Below are 23,439 nucleotides of genomic sequence, written 5' to 3' on the forward strand. Positions count from 1 at the left end.
AAAAAAATATAAATGAAATAGATGATAAAAATAGATCAAATAAAAATAATTTGAATTCAAATGGACAGAATTAATATAATAATAATAAATATGTTTAATTCGATAGGTATTTGAAAATAATGCAATTCTGTCAAAATGCCAAATATGAGGATTATCATTCAAAATTTGTCAAAAGCGTCAAGATTAGTTTGAAAGTTTATAAAAGATAATACTTATTAGATGGCGATTGGAAATTTATTTAAAATCGTTTTGTTTTCATGCCAGAGTCTCTCAATAAAATCCATTAAACAATTAATGCACGAGCACTTATAATCATTTAGTCTTCATTAGCGTCATCATAAATCTCGTGACATTTAGAATTTATTTTATACAATGAGAAAAAGATGGAGAGAGAGAGAGATTTTGATAATTGTGGCCAATATTGCGATTAAAATTCTTTTGTGTGTTTGCTATTTATTTTAACATGAATTTCTTATACGACGACATGAAATGGGCTGCTCCAGATTTCTCGAATAATAAAGTAGATGTAGAAAATCTAGGTTGAGAGTGAATTACTTGACAAAAGTCCTTGTGATATAAGAAACGCGTATGTGTGTATATATTTATGACTTTCGATAGATCTTTCGTCTATCGATATTTCTAGGAAACTCTCTCACTCTAAATTAGAAAATTTGAGAACTTCTTTGGAAATACATTTAATACCTAAGATAGGAAAATTTAACTTCCGACTATGTGAGAAGTTAAACTTTAGAGAAGTAACCTTAAACCGTAGTACCTATTCAGCTTTGATAGAAACAATTTTTTTTTTAAATCCCGTCGAATATATTTTTAATAGAAAATTAAATTTTTTTCTCGTCTCTCAAAAAATGAGGATATTTATTCGAAAAAATGTCTACAATTTTTCTATATTATAAAAGTCTTAAGTAACTTTTAATCACGTTTTTAATTTTATTTTTTTTTGTTTCAGGTTGTGCAATAATTTTTACAATTGTAAATACACGATAATGGAAATTAATAATTTTTGGCCAATGGAAATTTATACTCTTGGAAGGAAAAATGCAATAATTGCGCAAAGTAAAATAATAGCGAAATTGTTGCAATTGCAATAATTTTTGCAATTGGAAATACTCGATAATGAAAATTAATAATATTTTTGGCTAATGGAAATTTATACAATTGGAAAAAAAATTCAATAATTGTGCAAATGAAAATAATAGCGAAATTGTTTCACGGTAAAATGGTATGTGGATCTTTTTTAAACATTATATTTAGTACATTTTTAGAATATTTAAACAGTTTTAATTGTTTAAAATCCCTATTTCAATTTTAATGGATTTTGAAGTTAAATTTTATAAATTTTATTTGTTATTTCGATTGAATGTTTCTCTTTATATATTAAGAAATGTTTTTTGTTGTTCTCTTTATATTTATAAATTTATAAATATATATTTTATGTATTATAATATTTTCTTACATTTTTGAACGTTCAAATATACAACGATACTTTTGTGACTTCTGCAATTTTGTATTATTTTCTGTACTATGAAAATTAATTTTTCTTCTTAATTAATTCCTAATTTTAATGTACACCAGTTTTCATTTAAATAATATAGTAATTTTTTAAAATATTTAAACAAAAAAAGAAATTAGGTTCAATTGAACGTTCAATGTTTTAGGAAAATATTATGTAATATATAATTATATTTATATAGGTATTACAATATAATATAAATATCATATTTGTAAATTTATAAATATAAATATTGTATTTATAAATTAGTAAATTAAATATTTCATTTATAAATTCAAGCCTCGGTTCGACTTTAAGGCGCAAAAAATGTCAACTGAGTAGCTGGATTCATTTTTCATTTTTATGACCATTCACTCATTTCTAAATTCAATTAATCAAAATTTCGACAATTTTTCTAAATAAATAATTTAATAAAATTTATTTATTTTTCCACAGAAATTAAAATAATTTGAAAAATTTTAACTTCATTCAAAAAAATAACTATTTCTAAATATTAAAACTGCAATACTTTCAAAATTTAATTATTGACAATAACTTTTAACTAAACTTCTTCTCTGAAATAATAATTTTTTATATTATTTCGAAAGTTTCTTCAGAATTCAATTATTTTAACACAAAAGTTCATTCGTAACTATAAAACGACTCATGATTTCTCATTAAGTTAATTGAGGTGAACTGTTGAAAATATATAACAAAAAATATTTAAAATAATCAAATTTTAAAAAATTTTTATTTTTTAAATTCTTAGAATTAGTTTTTGAAGAATATTTTTGAATGATAGTAGATTTTTTTAATTAAATATTGAAAAATTTTAAATGAAATTTAGTAAAATTTTTTGACAATTGTATTTTTTTAAAAGAATTTTTGAAAAATATTCTTATCATTTAAATAATAAGAATTCTTGACTATTTAAATCTTGACTATTTAAAAAATAGGTAGTCAAGTTTTTGAGGAATTTTAATTGCACATACGAAAAAAAATGATTTTTCCAAAATTTTAATTGTCTAAGGTAGATTTTCTAAAAAAATTTAATTTTCTATTTTTGTAGATAATAATGTTATTTTTGAAAAATAATTGAATTTATTAAAAGAATTTTTTGACTATTTAAAAAACTAATCAGTTTTTTTTAAAGAATTTATTTAAAAATTTTAAAAATAATTGTTATCTTAAAAACTGCATTTTACATTTTATAACTAGAAAAAATTAGATTTCTTGAAATATTTCAAACAGAATTATTTTATGTAGATATTTTGAATTTTTGAAAATATGTAACTGAAAATATTGAAAATAATCCTAAAAATTACCTACTTTTTAAAATAATTTTTTACTGTAATTTTTTTAAAGTAATTTTTATTTTGATTTTTCATTAGGTACAATTTTTAAAAATTCAATTATTTTCAAAAGTTACAATTAAAATTCTTCAAATTCTCCAAAATTGAACTTTCGTATTTAATTTAAAAATTTTAATGAAATGCTTAAAAAATCAATTATTGTCAATAAAATTTTATAAAACTTCAATTATTTAAAAACTGTTTAATTATATATATGTATATTTTGAAGATTAATTATCTTGTAAAAAAATTATCAAAAATGAATTTTGAAATATTTGACTGGTTACAACAAAAGTCTAAAAATTCACATTTTTTAAAAATAGTTCGAAAAGTCGCATTTTTTGAAAACAAGTCAAAAAAAGTCAAAAAATTCGAACTATCCGAGGCCTGTAAATGAAATTGAAAATTACGAGGGAAAAATTATTCTTTACTTTAAGTGTTTGAAGCGAGGGAAATTTATAATTTCCAGCTCTTGATTCCAGGGAAAAATATAAATTATTACAGTAGTGGATGTTAATATAATATATTTTCCAGGAATTTTCGAAATTGTTTTCGTAGATGGAGAATTCACATTGAGATTTATGAATTGAAATTAATTAAACAGGCGTCTCAATTGCGAGCGTCATATACTCCAAAGTCGGGGGGGAGGGGGGTGAGAAATGATAGGGTCGTTGGCTTAGTCTTTCTTCTCATATGACTTATATATACAAAACTTAACTTTATCATCATTTTCTTCACACATTGCACCTGGCGTTCGTGTATTTCTTCCTCAAGTTCAACAACTTTTCTTCCTTTCTACTGAAGATTTAACTTTTTCTCTTGTCTTAAATAATGCTTTTAATTGATTTCGATGTGTCTCGATCATTGAATTTTTTGATACCTTTTTTTTAAAAGATAACCAAAGTTCAAAATTTTTATTTTCAATATTTCTATTATCTTTCTAAATAATATATAGAATTTCTATTTTTTTTTCTTTTTTCTATATTTACTTATTTCTAAATATTTATTTTATTAACATCAATATTAGTGAATAAATTAGTGTTTGTTTAAAATTTTAGTTTATTAAATTATTATTTGATGCAATTAAAATTGTATTCATTTACTAATAGAAATATTAATTTATTAATATTAATATTATTGAATAAAATAGTTAAATATTTATTAGGGTTGCCATTGGTTATGGATATCAGGGAAAAGTCAGGAAATTTATCAAAATTGGAAAAAGTATTAAATTTCTAGAATTGATAAAAAATTCTAGTTTTTGGTATTCAGTAACCTTTGAAAATTAATTAATTTACTTATTTATTTTATTGCAATTATTAATTTAATTTTTTTGTTTACCTTAAAATTAAAGTCACCACGATTTTTAATAAAAAAACATAAATTTTTTATATTTCTAAAAATAATTTAGTTTTACAGAATATGAATTCGAATTTATTTTTAAAATAATTTAATTCTTGAAAAAATTTCCTAATATTTTTCATATTCATTTGTGAATTATTTATTTATACTTAATTTGTATAATTTTTTTGAAAATTAATTTAGCCGACAGATTAGCTCAGTCGGATAAATGCCTCGCTCGGCGGACGCTTAGGACCAAGGGTACTTGGTTCGCGCCTATTAGCCTGGGATTTTTCCGGCACGTGAGATAATCTGAGCGGGAGATTTGAACGTCGAGGACTTGGTTGTGTAATATTCGAGACTTCGAATTTATACATCAAAGACTCGGCGTCGATAAATCGGCTGTACTCAGTTAAGGTTTTCCGTAGTTTCCCTCAGGGGCGGATCCAGACAAGGTTCTTGGGGGGGGGCATCTGCTAGACGCTAGCTTGATGACCTATTATGAATGAAATTTTTATTTAAAAAATTCCAGGAAGTTTGAATTCTCGGGGGGGGGGGCATGTAACTGTGCCCCCCCCTGGATCTGCGCCTGGTTTCCCTTGACTATGGCTAGAGAGGGACATGTGAATACGAGTACTTCTATTAAATGTTTATATTAAGGAAAAAAAATTATTTATGTTTCGAATACTTTTACAATTGAAGATATAATATATTTACAAATAAAAGAATTAGAAATATTTTCTCGTATATCTAATTTTTAGAGTGAATTAGAATATTTTTTAGGGTCAGGGAAAAAGTCAAAATTCTGTCTGTAAATCAGGGAAAAACAAAATCAAACTTTTGCGGTAACCTTGTTTATTTCTTTATATTAATATTTAATAAAATAAGTAAATATTTAATTTTTTTGGTATTTACGATTTATTTATTTTTTAATTTTCTTTTTTTTTTAGTAAATAGAAAAGAATCGAGCAGTTGCTTTTTATTTTTTTATATTCTTTTTTTAGTAATATATGTACTCTGAAAAGAAATTTATTCTATTCAAATAACCGAATATAATTATCAAATAAATATTTACTTGAATCAAATAATTTTTATTTGATTGATTAAAATAAATATTATTTAATTCAAGTAAATATTTAATTGATAATAGTCAAGTAATTGGTTATTTGAATAAAATAAATTTTTTGTTCAGTGTAGAAAATTGTCGAGTAGCTTATTAGTTTAATAATTTTGAATTAAGGGAATCTTTTCACTGATGTTAAATAAATTGAAGATATTTTTTCTTCTTTTTTTTTTGTATTGTAACGTACCTGTTGATATTGGAGTCTGAACTTGACCTTGAAATATTACGAGCTCGAGGATCCGCATATTTTTTTCGCGGTCTTACGGACAATTTATGTTTGGCAGCCGAACTATCCAATCGGTCACTGACTTCACCGACTTCTAATTCAGGATCTAGCTTCAATTTCCTAAAAAAACAATGTCAAAAATTCTTCTTCAGAATATTGTTCTTCATTATCTTCCATTAGTCCTTTTGTTGATTTTGTTTTTAGTTCCATGCAGCTTTGCCAATTATTATCTGTAGGTATTAATTCAAAAGCAAGATGTTCCATTCCTCGTTAGTCGTTCAATTTTTATTATTTCATTATGTTTTTTTATTGTTATTGCCTTCAAGTTCAATTTCGTCATTTTTATTAATTTCCGTATTATTAATAATATTAATGTTAATTAATTAATATTTATTTCCGTATTATTTATTATATTAATTAATATTTATTTTCGTATTATTAATTATATGAAAATCTATTAATTAATATAAATTTCCGTTATGTTACGTATATTATCGGGATTTTTAAGCAATTAGTAGGTTGATTTATTAGTGTGCAAAGCAAATTAAATGTGTGTCCCTTTTGAAAATAATAATAGCTGCCAAATTTCCAGATATTTTGTTTGAAATTTTAATATTTAATTTTAGTTGTTTCGATATTAAGAAATATATATAATCACGTGAGTGATTCGTTAGTTCTTTTTTTATATTTATTTATATCCATTTGCAGTTGATGTTTCATATAATATATCCCTTTGACGAGAGTAACGAGATTCGAAGATCTTAGGAAATTGCAAAATGAAACGAATATACGATTACCGTCAAGAGTTGATATGTGAATGCTAAAATAGAATTACTAGAAAAGCATGACGCGATGTTGAAAGTTTTGTATACGATTTTCATTTTTTTGATATTGATTTTCTGAATATAGTTCATGGGAATTAATGTTTCTAAAGTTTTGAATACATTCAAATGAACGAAATTTTGTTCTATTTAAATATTTTTTAATATTAATAATACGAAAAAGAAAAATAATTAAAATGAAACGTTTATTTTTATTAAAAATCATTTTTTTATACAAAATAATTTTTTGATTTTAAAAAAGATACAAATTACAGGGCTCGAACTAGATCCGTAAATTCCGTAAAGGTCCGTAAAAGTAAGTTTTTTTTAAAATGGTCCATAAAGTCTGTAATTTGATTGAAAAGAACGAAAAGTTCGTAAATTATACGATATAATTAATACGGGAATTTAATTTGACCGGGAAAAATCGGGAGTAAGCCAGGAATTTTATGCAAAACCGGGAATTTTTTCAACAAATTAAAAAAAGTTTTATTTTAATTTGTTTTTAAAAAATCGCTACCTATCTATTTATTTAAATTTTTATAGATATTTATACTGTTCTCTAAATTTGAATTAGTTAAAAATAATTAATTTGAAAGTAAAAAATCAGTCACTGATTCAAATATAGTATGTAAATAAATTTAAAAAAAATTTATCGAATTAATAGAAATTTAGTGCGGAATTCAACTAAAAATAATAAAATTTATTAAAGAATTTCATTTCATTTCATTAAAAACTTTTTAACAAATCGAATTTTCAAAGTATTTTAATTTAATAATTTGATAAATAGTTGAATTTTATAAAGAGTCACATTCTAATGTATTCATGTTTCTTTGTGCGAAGATTAATAATTAGAATATTATGTATTAGTTAATTTAAAAAAATATACGCACTTAAATTTTTTTAATGGAATTGAATTTTCGCAAAGTTTATTTTTGAAAATTCTGAAAATTAAGATTTTTGAAATTTTTCAATTCTGTTGTTTCAAGATAATTGAATTTTTATAAACAAATAATTGATAATTTTTGAAATAATTGAAATTTCTTTACATTCTATTAAAAATAATTAACGTCTTTTAAAGAATTTTATTTAAATTTTTCTAAAATAATCTTGGGAAGTTAGTCACCGTAATTATAATTTTATTTTTTAAAATTTCTTCGCAATATATTCAATTATTTTCATTTAATTATAAATAGAATGATTTGATTATAAATAGAAATTTGTTGATAGAATTCTTTATAAGAATTCAATTAACGAGTGCGAGCAGTTGTCAATTTTTGAATGAGCACTTTTTTTGGAACAAACTGCTCGCACTAGTTACGAACGATATTTATCATAACAAGGTGCAAAAAAGTGCCCTTTTTTGCACCGCGTTATGAAAATAAATTATTGTTATGAAAAAATTTTATTTATATAGTTTTAAGTAAAATGTTTTCTTATTTGACTCGGACTGGTTATATTTTTGTCAGCAATTAATCCGCAATTTTTCATTTTTGGTCCGTAAAGTCAGTATTTTATAAAATAATTGTAAATAATTTTTTTTATTTATTATTTATATTATAATAATTTTATTTATTTTTTAATAGAAAAATATTTGAATATACTTTTTTTGGAAAAATGATCTAATTTAATTAATTATTTACTTTTTTAATTAATTAATTAATTAGTAGTAAATTAAGTGTTTAAGGATTGATAAAATTTCAGGAATGACTGTATGTAAAAAAATTATTTAAAAACTCTGAAAATTAATTGAGGAAAAAAGTAGTAATTTACTCTAATAAGTAACATAATTCGCAAAGATTAATAATACTATTAAATCAATTTTTAACGTCCGAGTAAATTATATGCAAATTATAGGAATAAAATTTTAGTAATACTAATTAATTATATTAATTAGATCAGATTTTCTAAATAATTATATATTAATTAAATTAGATATACTAATTAATTATACAAATTAGTTCAGATTTCCCAATTAATTATATTAATTAAATTAGATATACTAATTAATTGTACTCTCTAAATCTGAATTAGTCGCTTTTGACTAATTCAGCAGCAATTGTTATGTTTTTAAAATAAATTAGTAACAGTACTAATTAAATTTTAGTAAAAATTTCAAAATACATTGCAATTAATTGTATTAATAAGTCTATATGCACTAACAATAAAAATAAATTATTAATAAATTAGCACTAATGAAAATGATATTTTTTAGTTTATAATATGCACTAAATTTAATTATAATAATTAGTTTTTATTTACTAATTAATTATATTAATTAGTAAATATACCTATAAAAATGTAGATATCAATAATATCGATATACAATATCAATGAGCATTCACACGCGTTAATAATTTTTCCCTCAAAGTTGTATAATGACTGGTTATTATAGACTCGAAAAGATCGTAAAAATACGTTTTCAAAAATAAACAGAAAAAAAAGCTTCAACGGCGGAGCAATGATCCTTTCTGTTTCACGTCTCACAATAATGAATGTCTACATACGTCATTTTTCAATTTTACGTGCTTATGTCGTTAACGCTCTTTCAAAGCATCACCATTTATCTTTTCTTTTTGGATTTTATGATCTGCAGATCGTTAACTTTCACACTATTATACATGCGAGATGCGTCAGAATGAATAGCGTGCATTTCCCCCCCCCCTCTTCTTTTTTTAAAGATTTTTTTCGAATTTCATTTCATATAAAATCACTGCTGCAAGTTTTCAAACGAGATTTTTGTTTTGATAAATTCACACGAATAGCATCTATCTTAAATTTGTTTATTGAAATTTCTTCGTACATTACACTTTATTTGGAAAAAGTCAGTTTTCATTTACAAAAAAGAAGAAAAAAAAGAAAGAGGAAAAATTCTTATAAGCAAATCCAAGAAAACAAATTTAAAATAGAATTAAAAGAATTTCTTATTTTATAAAGAAAAATTCAAGGGAAAAAAATTATTTTCAAAAATTTTCCTCAAAAATTCAATTATTTTCACAAATCATAGAATTCTTCGAAGGAATTCCATTATTTTCAATATCTTCTATTTTTATAAAAATTCTCGAAATAATTCAATTATTTTTAAAAAAATTTACAAAATTCTATTAAAGAAATCAATTATTTTTAATAATTTCGATAAAATTTGTTTATAAGTATTCAATTATTTTCAATTGAAATTAAATTCCTCTAAAGAATTCAATTATTTTCAAAATCTTTGATTAAAAATTCCATTATTTTCGTCAATTTTAACCCTAGAAGGAGTAACTGGGGTGTCTGGACACCCCAGTTACTCCCTAACGTTAGAAAAATTGTCAAGATAAGTAAATTCAAATTTTTTTAAAAAATCGTTTTTAATCAGTTAAAATCATCTGTTAAAATATAAATTGATAGGTTATGCATGAAAAAGTTGTATTTTATGAAAAAGAAACATTTTTATACAAAAATTCTATTTTTATGAAAAATAGACATTCTGTATTTGTAACAACTTATGAAATTTGAGTTAAGATTTATTCAAAATTTCTGTGCTCTCTCTACAGTCAGAAATTAAATTCTAATACAGAAAAATGTAGTATATGACAGTCAAATTTAAATTATAAATTCTATATTGTTAATAATATTTTAACATATATTAGAGGTATTAAGAATTGTTAATTAAAACTTTGATTAAATATGAATTTACAAAATCATTTCACAAGTTGTAAATTTTAATGTTAATATATTCAGATATATCAAGTTTGTAAAATTTTAAATTTTCAACACCATTTTTAGTAAATATTAATTATTCAAGTCCATTTTATAGTTCATTTTTATGATTTTCACTATTCGTCAATTGTCTTTAATTTCTTTCACTTCAGATGTTCAAATAATTATGTTTTTTGGAAGTAATACAAAAACTAATTTTTTTCCCCTAAAAGTGTATCTATTTAACTTTAAAAACCTAAAATAGTTTTAAAATTAGTCAAATTTTTAAGAAACTACAACGTTTTTTGTGAAAAAAGTCAATTTTGCAATTTTTTGGTGTTTTTTTGGGTTTTTTATGGTTTTTTTTCAAAATTTTTTTAATTTATCAAAATATGAATAATATTATTGTCTTCCTTACTAAAAAACCAATCAATTCATTATAATGAATTTTTTTTACGTCAAATAGAAACCTTATAAAACAAGTTTAAAGCGTGGGGTGTCGGGACACCCCAGTTACTCCTTAGAGGGTGAGTAAACTAACGTACTCCTTCTAGGGTTAATAAAATTCGTCGGTAGAATTTAATTTTTTTCAAAAATTCAATTATTTTCACAAATGATAGAATTCTTCGCAGGAATTTAATTATTTTCAATATCTTCTATTTTAATAAAAATTCTCAAAATAATTCACTGGTTTAAAAAAACATTTATAAAATTCTTTTAAACAAATTCATTATTTTTAATAATTTTCATAAAATTTGTTTATAAGAATTGGATTATTTTCAATTGTAATTAAATTTCTCGAAAGAATTAAATTATTCTCAAAATTTTTAATAAAAAAGTACTTCAAAAAAAAATTCAATTACTTTCAAAAATTTTATGTTCACAGGAATTTAATTATTTTTACAATAAATTAATAAAACTTTAACCATAATGCAATATGGTTGCAAGAATTCAATTATTGTAATAAATTTGGATAAAATTCTGTATAAGAATTGAATTTTAAGAAAAAGAAAAAAGAATTTTAAGAATTATTTAAAAACAAAAATAAATATAATTAATAGAATAATAATTCTATTAATTATATTTATTTTTGTTTTTAAATAATTGAATTCTCGTTGAACTAAAAATGATTGAAGTTGGTTTTGAATAATTTTATTTTAAAATTGAAAAAATTGAATTTTGGAAGAATTACGAAGCTTTTAATTAATTTGAAACATTTCTTTTATGAAATTAAAAAAATGTTTAATTAATTTTTATGAATCTTACACAATTTTAATAAATTTTAATAAAAATTTATTTATTTTAATTCATTTTATAAAAAATTAGTTCATTTAAAGCTTGAATATTATTTGAAGACAATTTATTTGTTAAACTATTTTAAAAAGCTAGTAATTATTTTATACATTAATAATTACTTAACTAATAAAAACTAATATAAATCCTATTAAATTAATAATAATTAATAGTAATTAATATTAAAATTTTAGGAATTACGATAGATATTAATTTTAATTAAATTTGAATTTTCATTATTATTTTTAGAAAACCTAAAATAATTTTAAGCATTTTTTATAATAAAATCTGAATTGACTATTAATGATGAATTAATAATTAATATTAATAATTATTATTAAATAAAAATAGTTTGTATTTATTTTTTACTTGTATCTGAACATTAAGGGGACTGCTTGCGTAAAGTTATAAAAGAAAATGCTGAAAAATATTTTTTTAATATTGCTGCATTTATTTTCTGTACATTATATTATTATTTTTATTATTATTATAATATTTATTAAATTAATACTATGGCCTTATGGGAGTGATTATAATTTACACTTATCTTTTATAATCATTACACGCAGAAAGTAATTTATTAATGAAAATAAATTAATAATATTAATAAATAATGGCAAATTTAATTAATATAATATATTAATATACAAGAGTAATTTATATAGTGATAATAATACAACATTTTGTAGTAATATACAAGAGTGATTTATGTTAATTTATTTTATTAATATTTATTAATATAATAGTATGCAAAGTAATGTTATATTAATATATTAATATGTAAGAGTAATTTATATTAATATATTAATAAGCAAGAATAATTTATATTAATATATTAATAAGCAAGAGTAATTTATATTAACAATGTATTAAATAAGAGAAAATTATTTAAATATTAATATGTAAACTGAAAGAAAAGAAGTCTTTTTGTTTTTTTTAAACGAATTTCTTGAGTGGTGTAAATTGACATTGTCGGAAATTGGCAGAGAAGCTTTTCGGAAGCTCATTGTTATCTACTCTCTTTAGACTTCAATGTTGCCATTGTTGCTTAATGTTTATTGTTTTTCACGAGAAAAAAACCTATTAAAAAGTTCATATAGTAAATCGCGAGAGATCCATGTGGCAGGCTGTCTGTTATCGTTTAGATGCGTTATTCTCTATGGTATAGCTATATTTAGAAAGCCAAAATTATCACGCTGCCAAAATAGCAATGCAACACTCATACATGTTTACACATTTGTACCTCAACACACACACAAATACAAAGTCCAATGTGCCAGCGAACTTTGCATTGGATTATATTTTTTTGTTAAAAGCTTGAAAAAATTTTTTGCATTTTTCTTTTCTTAAGCGTCAAAAACTTGTTTTCTTTTCTTTTTTTTTATAGAGATTCTGTTTTCCCTAAGCGTCAAAATTTATTTTTTCTTTTTGTTTCTTTAATTATTTGCTTTTCTTTGATGCGTGCGTACTCAAACGAAACGGTGCTTACTTTGAATCCCCATATTCGACGGCTTCGACGATTTCACCGACATCCACTGAAAAGTTGCCCTCAGCGAACTCCTTAACGACCACGTAATTTTCCGATTTCTGAAAGCAAAAAGAGAAATATTTTTGTACGTCTGTTTTATGTTTTGCGTCATTTCGGATTTTTTTCTTGGCTTATATTTATTTTTGAACCTTGTGTTTTGTAAATTTCTTTGTTTCGAGTTATTTTTTAATCTTAAAGTAAAATTAACAAAAATGTCTATGGAAAGAAATGATTTGTTATAATGATAAAATGGTTTGAAAATATTAGTTCTACTTAAGTTAATTAGGGAATTGGTTCTTTAAAAGTAGGAAAAAAATTGCAATTACCCTCTCGTGATAGAGGTTACAAATCTTCCGGAAGCTGGGTGTATTTTCCCGACCGTCAACGCATCCAACGGATTTGTCAGACTTTGACAAAGTAACGCCGATGCTCTCTAGTCTTTCATAATTCTCGAATGTCGATTCATCGAAACTGCTAGTGTTTGTTATTGGAATTGGTCCATTAAAAGTAGATAGCATCTCAGTGTCAATATCCTCTTCCCTGGCCACTGGACAGCAGTACATTGAAAATCGATGTGCAGCTGGTTTATTCATTCTCAGTGCCGAAAATACATTGAGCGGTTCAAAATGATGAATACCATCTTCATCGAGAACAGTATAGGCAACCTCTCCTGTCAATACACTCCTCGCAGCCTCCCTTGGAACAACACACTGGAAACCTTGTTTCAAGATCATAAATATCGACGAGGGTCTATGACTCCTTCGCATTAGGAATTCTTCAATAGCAAGACTGTTCTCGGCATGCAGTAAAGATGTTGGAACATCTATCGACGACTGTAGAGGTCCTTCCTCGGGAACGATCATCAGAGCCGCACTCTCGCGGACCAGTGTTCTTAAAACTGGATCCGATCTCGCCAATTCTGGATCACTGCAAAGATCACCTAGAGCTGATACAAATTGCGGTCTCTCCTCCGCTAATTTTCTCATTACTGTCAATCTTTTAAGAATGTCGAGTGTCACTTTATCTCCTGCTAGAACTCGGGTCGATTTCACATCACTGAGTACTGCCAAAAGACTACTCGCTGTTGAGGTCATTCCCAAAGCCCTTGCTAATCCGACAGCTTGAAGAAGCATCTCCTTCACCTTCGTGCCCTCATCGTTTAATAATTCTTTTACCCTAAGTTCACTTGATTCCCGTACCGCTTGAACAATTGCCTTATGCACCGTTTCTGCGGCTTCTTTCTCCGTTTCCACCGTTGACACTTCTTCGGATACTTTTTTCAATACTCGGGAAAGTAAATCGGGATCTCCTTTTGACATGGCGCGGAAAGCTGAAACAAAGAGGTCACTGCCGTGCTCTTCTTCGACGACTTGAAAGAGCTTTTCTAGGACAACCTCCTCGTTTAGGGAATAATTCATCAGGGTGGATTTTAAAAGGTCTACTTTGTTGTAATTTGCCTCGGCTAAGTCGATCAGAACTTGGCGACAAAGTAGACTGCGATTTCGTGGGATTAGAAGTATTTGTAGTACTTCGTCCACTGATTCGTCCATGTTTGGTGATTTTTGCCTTAGGAGGACGTTGAAAGCTTCACTTATTGATGATAAGAGGAGGTCCTGACCGTTCTCGATTTTCTCGTTCGTCAGAGTGACTATTGCTGCTGATATTGCAGATTTCACTGCGGTGTGTAACCAATTTGTATTCATTTCCTCTTCTGTTCCGTTTGTTAGAATCGAATTTCCATTCATTTGGCCGTGACTGTGATTTTGCGGATGTTCCCCGTTTTGTTGATGAGTTTTATTTGATGGGAGACCATTTTGTAGAGGATGATCTCCATTTGGCAAAATATCGTGACCGTTTGTTTGATTTTTGTGGACTTTTGTTAGTTTCTTATTTCGTTTCTGTTGATCCTGTAGAGTCTGTCGACTCTGTAGATTCTCTTCGATCTTGGTCGATTCTCCATTTTGTAACTTGTGAGATAGACCAGAAACGGAGATAAGTTCTTCATCGTTTGATTGTTCTCCATTCATGACGATATGTTGGTTTTGTTGGTGAACGATATTTTTGGCTAATTGAGCAACGGTCGAGACGACTTGAGCCATTTTCACTGCAGACGTACCTCTGAGACCGAGTTTCTCGGCAATTACAAGAGCTTGCTCGAGAGTGACTGCTTTTGGATCCATTTCGACGTCGACATTTGGTAAATCGGTGGAGATTTTTCTTCCAACTGACATTCCGGCTTTGGATAATTCTTGAAGCATGCGAGAATCAATGCACGATTCACCGTGATGCTGAGCAGTGGCATTGAAGTGTAAATGCTGAGGTCTCAAGAGACGGAGTTCCTCCGGGGTCACTTCAAAGCCTTGAACGGAGAATTCGAGTTCCCCTTCGGGAGTGTCCGTCAAGTCTGGAGCGACAAATCTTGGTCCTTCTTCGGTTTGAACAATTTGACCGGGCACAAAAATCACTCCGTGCTCACTGGACTCGACGACACGACCGGGAACGAATCTAGGTCCGTCTGGTGTGTCGACAACTTGGCCGGGAACGAATCTTGAACCTTCGTCTTCGGTTGATATCACTTGGCCAGGAATGAACGTTGGTCCAGCTTTGGTTTCGACTATTTGACCTGGAACGAATCTGGGACCATCTGCTGTCTCGATAGTTTGACCGGGGACGAATTTTGTTCCCAAACGGGCTTCTACCATTTGTCCTGGAACGAACTTGGGTCCAGCGCTGGTGTCAACTACCTGGCCAGGAACGAACTGTTCGCCCTTCTCGGTCATTACTATTTGACCTGGAAGGAAGCCATCATCAGTCATCACTCCAGGTACGAATCGAGGACTGTCCTTACCACCTCGAACTAATTGTCCTGGAACTATTCTCTTCCCCTCGGGAAACTTTTGTACACTTTCGGGAATAAATTCAACACCTTTGTCCGTTTGTACCATGTGGCCAAAGATTTCCTGCTGCTGGAAGTGTGAGATTGCGTTTGCTGTTTTTGGATCTATGGCGAGACCGACAGGTGTGGCTTCTAGAAATACAACCTCGTTGATGCTTTTCGCAGCCGCAAATTGAAGACCATCTTTTCCGTTCGTTGTTAATCCGGGAACGAATTTCTCTCCGTCTTCTGTCTTTACCATTTGTCCCTGAACGAACTTGATACCTTCAGGTGTGTTCATTGTGATACCGGGGATGAACTTCAATTTTTCCTCCGTTTCGAGTGAAATACCAGGAACGAAACAGGGTTCTCCTGATTTTTGAATGACTGTTTGACCGGGTACAAAACGGGCACCTTCGGTAGTTAGCATTGTTTGTCCAGGGACGAATTGCTCATCTCCGGTTGGTGTCTTGAGACATTGGCCTGGAACAAATTCCCATGAGTCCTGTATCTGAACACTTTGACCTGGGACAAACAGTTGTTCTCCATGTTGATCGGTTATTGTTTGACCAGGCATGAATTTACTACCTTGAGACATTGAAATCGTTTGACCTGGTATGAAATTACCGTCTGTTGTCACTTGACCAGCGACGAATTTTGGACCCTCTTTGGTTAACACGGTTTGTCCTGGGATAAATTTCGCTCCATCGTTTACTTGAATAGTTTGACCTTGAACAAACTGTTCTCCATTCTTAGTACTCAGTGTTTGGCCAGCAACAAAGACGGGCGTCATTTTTCCACTCTCCTCCGGAATTGAGATAATTTGTCCAGGAATCAACATTGGTCCCTCGGGTGTTTTGACCGTGAAACCAGGAACGAAAACATCACCCTTGGGAGTTGATAAAGTTTGTCCGGGTACGAAAATCGGGCCCGTGGGGGTGTGTATCGTTTGCCCTGCAATGAATTTCTGTGCTGAGTTAATGTCGAGTTTTAGGCCCTTAACTTTTAGAAGTTCGGCTTTTTCTCCTTTGGCGAAATTCTTGATCAGGGTGGGAATTTCATCGACCTTTGGTAAAGTTTCCAGGGACTCCTTATCGCTGGCGAAATTTCGATCGACGTTCATTGTTGTTTTTAAATCGTCCAAAGGAATATTTTTCAGTGCCTCTTGAACTTGAAGATCGGGTTCCAAGGTGAGGGGGGCAAATGGTTGCACGACCGATATCGCCTCGAATCCGCCCGTTTTTTCGGCAATTGGTGTATTAATCGATCCTAGGGGAGTGTCGTCAAGGTTGATAATTTGAGGTTTAATGTTTACGGGTTCTGGAATTTGATCTACAACCGGAGTGCCTTGGATGGTAGTTTCTTCGAAAGTCGACCAGTCGCAGGATTGATTCAAAGGCTTTATCCAGTCTCTCCATTCACTGGAAGACATGACTAAACTTCCTCTCGATCTCGCGTGACCAATGTCCACATGCTTCCAATCAACTAATTTGTCGTCTCGTTCTTCTTTGATGCTTCTTAGTTTCAACTGTTTCGCTGTTTTTAGTTCCTCCTCCTCGGCTGCTTTTTCTTTATCCTCAAAAATCTTCTTCGCATGATTCAAAACATTCTGTCGTTTTCTCTTCTTCTTTTTTGCTTCTGATTCTTGTTTTTCTCTCTCCTTAACAACATCCTCTCGTGGTCCAAGTCCCTCGTAAAGGTCGTCGAAATTTTCCAAATTCTTAAAGTCAACGGAAACATTTTTGCCTTGCTTCAGTCTCAGGAGGACACTATCACAATCTCTGGAGAGCATAACATCGCGCACGTCACCATCGCGAACAGCAGCTTCGAGACATGCTGGAAAAACGAGACTGCATCGTCTCTCATCCACTCTGTAGACAAAATTGCATTTCTCCTCTTCTGGTGATGTCTCTTTTTTAGTGAGTAATTCGCGAAGGGCTTTTTGTTCCTCGCCATCACCTTTTAGTATGGGAAATATGTAGCGGTAGTCTTTTAGAACGACGTGCTTCTTTTTTTCACCTAATATCAAACCATCGGTGAAATGATGTGGACCATGTTCGGATGAACTGGTGATTTTACATTTTGATTTGTCATGCGTGTGAACACCCAAAAGAACTGGAATGTAGTGATGAGTTGGTAATCCATAGGATTTACCGGTGATGCGGCAAAAACGTTTTGCATCAGCAGGACTTATTGGTGGTAAAAGGGGGAAGTAATTTGGTTTTGGGAGTCCCCGACTCCTGCCCGTGATTCTGCAGTAGGACATCTTTCCGAATTTATAGAAACTTAGTGTGAATTTTCTTTCATTCTTTCTACAATTTAGGCATTTTTATAAATTTCTTTCAAGTGATCGTTTTGTTCTTTTTTATTTTGAGACACATTTCGATCCATTGCTTGCATTTTGATTGATTTTTCTTTTAGTAGTAGTAGTAGTAGTAAAGTACTAGTAGTATTCCTTTTGGAGTATTGTTTTTTCTTGTAGAAAATTTGTAGACTAGATTCCTTTTATCCATTTGTAGATCATAATCACTAGTGGATTTTTTATCATTTGAATATTTATGTATTTATGCGAAATATTTATCTTTCGTGAGGGAAGATTTCTTTTATTTTGCTTGATTGTTGATTAATTTTGACTCTTTAATTTAAAAAGTAATGACACTTTGTGTACTTTAATTCAATATTCACAAACTTTCGTTGGTGTTGTAAACCCTTAATAAATTCTTAATTTTGGAACGTTATTTTTCAATACTTTTAAAATACAAGATCACAGATTGGATGAATTTTTGTTGAAACTCGTTATCATTTCGTTGGAGAATAAAATTTATGGTTGGGAAAAAATATACAGAACTTGAAGATTTAATCGTAATTAGATCCAAATCGTAATTAGAACCAATTGTAATTGGAACCAAATGGTGATTAGCACCAAATTGTAATTAGAACCAAATGGTAATTAAAACCAAATTGTAATTGGATAAAAATTGTAATTAGATCGAATCGTAATCAGATAAATATAGTAATTGGATCAAAATAATTAGATCGAACAGGAATTAGATCAAATTCACTTTAGATGAAAATAAAATTGCAGATGCAGAATTTTACTGTTATTATAAAATGATCACTGGAGGATTATTTTCATTCATCAAAGATCACATTTTTGTTTTGGGATTGAAAGAAACTTTTGTCCTTTTTCGTTGGTGTTCGATTGGAAAAAAAGTGGTTGCATTACTTTCACTTGGAGGAGTATAATAGTTATTTTTGCTTTAAAGATGCCTTGCGAGATTCCAATGGGGCGCACACACGATCATCTGGTAGTTGGCCAATTCGCAAATTTTCCACGCGTGAAAAAATGTCAAATGGCACACTGCTGCATTCAATTCATCTGATTCATTGATTGTTTTGATTGGTTCAAATAAATTATTCAGAGATCATTACTCTTTCGAGAGAGACACACACACGCGTCGATAGATTAAAAAAATCGAAAGAGATTAACAAAACTGACGCTTCTCTTAAGCTTTGATTTGAAAATTTAATTCTTTAATCAGATTTTAGCAATTTGGACACTTTAATCCTGTACATTAATACTCAAGTGTCAACTTGTCACATATTTCTATCTACTTGCACAATATATATTTATTACAAAGAAGGAAATAGTGTGTAAAAAAGGGAAAGATTTCTCAAAAAAAAAATAATTGATGAGATCAGATTAATGGACCCGTTGTGATTGTGTTTCCGATTATTCTTCTTGTGGTAAATTTTTTATTAGTCTTGCATTGTGGTCGTTGGAAATTTTTTTTTCTCTCGGAGAAATTCGGAGTAGCCTTTATATACCGTTTAAGATTAATGTTAACTTTTTTTTTCTTTAGTAATTTTTCGGTATTACTTATAACGTTTGAATTGTTCGATGATGCATTTTTTCATGGTCTCATGTTGTTGAGGCCCTCGTAAAAGTGTTTTGCGATTCGCGGCGAACGCCAGACTACTAGATGCACGAAGTGGCTAAGCGAGTCTCTCCCCACGAAACAGAAATAACTTCTCCAATACAACTTTAGAATACAAACTCCCGTAATGAACGCAAGTTAAGATCAGTCCAAGTATATATGATATATTAGTTTTTTTGTAAAAAGCATTAGACAAAAGTTTTCTTGCAGTCTCCTAAGTTCTCCTAAGTGTTCCCTAAGATTTAGTGTAATAATTTTCGTTCGTCCAGATTCTAAGGTTCCGAATGTTCAATTGAGCAAAATTTATTTATTTCTCTTTCAAATTAAATTTTTATTTAAATAATTTTTCGTTATTATCAAAAAATGAATAATTTAATTACTAATTACTTTACTATGTTTAAGTAAAATTTAAGTTCTTAATTTTTATTGCAATCGGTAATTTATGAAAATATTTTTAATAAAAAATATTTATGAAACATTTTAAGAAAAAATATTTCGATCATTTAAAAGTTAAAAACTTGTGGATTATTATTAATTGTCATTACTCTTATTTATAATTTTTAAATTTGAATTAGTAGAAATGTTTACTAATTTAAATTTGTGACTGTACCTTTTGCTTTTGAATTAGTCAATTTTACTAAATATTTTGGTAGAAATAACTATTTTTTATCATAGTGTTCTAATTCAAAAGCAAAAAGTCACTTTAAATTTGAATTAGTAAAAATGTTTACTAATTTAAATTTGTGACTGTACCTTTTGCTTTTGAATTAGTCAATTTTACTAAATATTTTGGTAGAAATAACTATTTTTTATCATAGTGTTCTAATTCAAAAGCAAAAAGTCACTTTAAATTTGAATTAGTAAAAATGTTTATTAATTTGAATTAGTGACTGATTTTTTGCTTTTTAATTAGTAAATTTTACTAATAAATTAGTGGAAATTAGTATTTATTAATAAAATTTACTAATTCAAATTTAGAGTTACAGTTAACAGTTTCGCTACTCTACTGAATTTCTCTAACAATAAGATTAATTTAGTTGTTTCAGGTAAAACTTTAAAGTAATTCAAAAAATTCGTAACGCTTTCAGGGGGGTCAAGATACTTGTTACTATCAGTAGAAAAATGGCGCTAATATATGCAAAAAAATGTTACAAGGGGGAGGGGTTGAAAAAATCCGTTACGTATTTTTTAAAAGGACAATTATTTTACGAGCAATATATAGTTTAATTTATAGTTTAACTAAAGTCGATTGAATGAATATGCGGGGAAATAAATTATCCTGAAAGTATAATGTGCAGTGATTTTGGAAAAAGTGGGTAATAATTTTTGAATTATTTGCGAGAATAAATGCAATGGTTGAAGAAGCCTAAACGATTGAAGTGATGCGTGTGATAAATTGGTTAAAGGGCCAACTAGACCGTGTGTTTGAAAATTCTCATAAATTCACGCCCTGTTTTTCTGACACCATTCTCTCATATAAATATTGTGTTATAATTCAATGCATTTGCTTCCAAGTTTTCATCACAATTTAATCTCGAAGCATCTATACATCAATCTCCTCATAGTAGGAGGAGATCCTCTAAAACATGTTCTTTTGACTCTCTTGTGGACGTTTTGATTTTTTTTCCGAATTTGCTTTTTAAAGAATTGTTCTGCAGTAAATAAAATTGAAAAGTGAATTCTAATCGAGGTTTCGAATTTGTAATTTAAAATTTTAATGTGATCAAAATTAAGTGCATAGTGATGGTAATAATTATAATGATGATGGTAATGATAAAAAAGATGATAATAATGATAGGAATGATAGTAATTGTTGATGATAGAGGGTGTGAACCAGTGAATAAAACTCAATTATATATTATGAACTTGAAATATATTCAATAAGATACATGAGGCTTGTCCGACATGAGAGAAGGTCGGTAACGAACTGTAATGAACGTATCCAATGAAACACGACTAGTATCGAAGATAGTCGATGAAGCCCGAAGGGCATTTTGTAAGTGTACGAAATGTGCTCACGGGTGAACAAATAAAGAACAGTAATTTTAACAGTAATGATAATGGTAATGATGAGAATGCTAATGATACACTGAGAGAAATGAATAGTTGTGACTACTACATATTTGGTTAGTAATAACGTCGATGGAAATTTTTATTGGTTACTCTGACTATTTAGTTAGTAAATTCAGCCATTTAGTTAGTAACGTAACTAATTAAATAGGTAGAGCAACAAAAAAATAGCAGAATCAACTAATAAAATAGCTAAGTTCACTGATAAAAATGAAAACACCAACCAATAAGTTATCAGCAGCATAGTTTACTAACTAAAAATAATTTTGGAAAAAATGGTGACTACAATTACTATTCTTTTCTCTCAGTGTAGTAATGATAATGATAATGATAATGCTATAAATGCTAAGGATCATAATGACAATGATAGGAATGCTAATGATGATAATGATAGTAATGATAATGATAATAAAGATGGTGATAGCAAAGATAATGATAGAAATGCTAATGATGATTATGATAATAATGATAATAAAGATGGTAATAGCAAAGATAATGATAGCAATGCTAATGATGATAACGATGGTGATAATAATAATAATTCTAATATTGCTACTAATAGGAATGCTAATGATGTTGATGATGATAATGATAATAATTACAATAATGATAGGAATGCTTGTAATGATAATAACAATAGTGATCACGATAATGATAATAATAATTATTAATGATAATCATATAATTATTAATTATTAAATAATAATATATTATATAATTTATTTATTTACTTCAATTACAAACATGGAAATAGATAAATATGAAAGTGCATCTGTATAATTCGATCACGAATATAATTCATACTTGAAATTTTATGAGATAATAAAAGCATTCAATTTATGATCTCTTAGCGTTGTTAAATTTACGAGGCATCTATCCTTTGTTTCCTGACAATGTCAAGAGAACATATGAGTGAGCAATTATTATTGGCAATGGTTCATTGAACATTTTTTTTCTCTTGGATGATATTGAAATATTATATGAATTTTTATCTGGTATATAATAATATAATAGTTAATAGCATTATTATTTATTACTATCATCATTATTATGATTAATGTTAATGTTATTGTTATTATAATATTATGAATTTACCATTCGGTGGTATAATGTAATTAAGTTTATCATTATATCTCTAGGTAAAGTTTCTATAAAATGAAATTTTGTTAAAAACTATTATTTTTGCTCTTATTATTATTAATATAGTTTTATTATTTGTGAAATTTGCTAAATTGGGCGATATTTAAAATAATACGAAAGGTTAATTTTTAGGACTTGAAAGAAGACAATTCGTGTGATTTATTTGTAATAATAAATAATAATATAAAGTATTGAGAAAATTTATTAATATTTCACGCAGATAGTAAATAAGTTAAAATCGTAAAATTGACAGTTTTCAAATCACTTTTATAATTTTAGTGTTTATTTGGTGCAATAAATGATATTATTGAGAAACGTTTTTAGTGCAAATGCAATTTATATACAAATTACAAATAAAAAATTAATTCAATTATTTGTTTACTTGACTAGAAAAATTAATATAGTACCTAAATACTTTTAAAAATATTAATTTTTTTTAATTGTTACGATTCTATATTGCAAATAACTTATATAGTTATTTAGTCACTTATTTTTATTTTGTTATTTAGTAATTAAATTCTAAAAGTAATATAATGAATTA

The 23,439-nt window shown here is 27.8% G+C and overlaps 1 protein-coding gene and 1 long non-coding RNA gene across 7 annotated transcripts in view; one reads left to right on the forward strand and one right to left on the reverse strand.

The window, feature by feature from the left end:
• The window catches only part of LOC122504684 (obscurin), an 86,193-nt gene extending 66,479 nt beyond the window's left edge, over positions 1–19,714 (reverse strand). For 5 of the 6 annotated variants that reach the window (XM_043615889.1, XM_043615890.1, XM_043615895.1 and 2 more), the window contains exons 1-3: positions 13,202–19,714; positions 12,837–12,934; positions 5,514–5,672 (exon numbers count right to left, since the gene is read on the reverse strand). In XM_043615889.1, the coding sequence (XP_043471824.1) occupies positions 5,514–5,672; positions 12,837–12,934; positions 13,202–18,016 (5,072 nt within the window). In that variant the 5' untranslated portion in view covers positions 18,017–19,714. The remainder of the gene's footprint in view (positions 1–5,513; positions 5,673–12,836; positions 12,935–13,201) is intronic. The other variant, XM_043615893.1, reaches the window with a different exon arrangement.
• Positions 1,024–23,439, forward strand: part of LOC122504687 — a 49,137-nt gene continuing 26,721 nt past the window's right edge. Inside the window, exon 1 of the long non-coding RNA XR_006301854.1 lies at positions 1,024–1,240. This is a non-coding gene — a long non-coding RNA (uncharacterized LOC122504687). The remainder of the gene's footprint in view (positions 1,241–23,439) is intronic.

The sequence above is a fragment of the Leptopilina heterotoma genome, unplaced genomic scaffold (assembly GCF_015476425.1).
Source record: "Leptopilina heterotoma isolate Lh14 unplaced genomic scaffold, ASM1547642v1 Lhet_31, whole genome shotgun sequence".
In the NCBI taxonomy this organism is placed as follows: domain Eukaryota; kingdom Metazoa; phylum Arthropoda; class Insecta; order Hymenoptera; family Figitidae; genus Leptopilina; species Leptopilina heterotoma.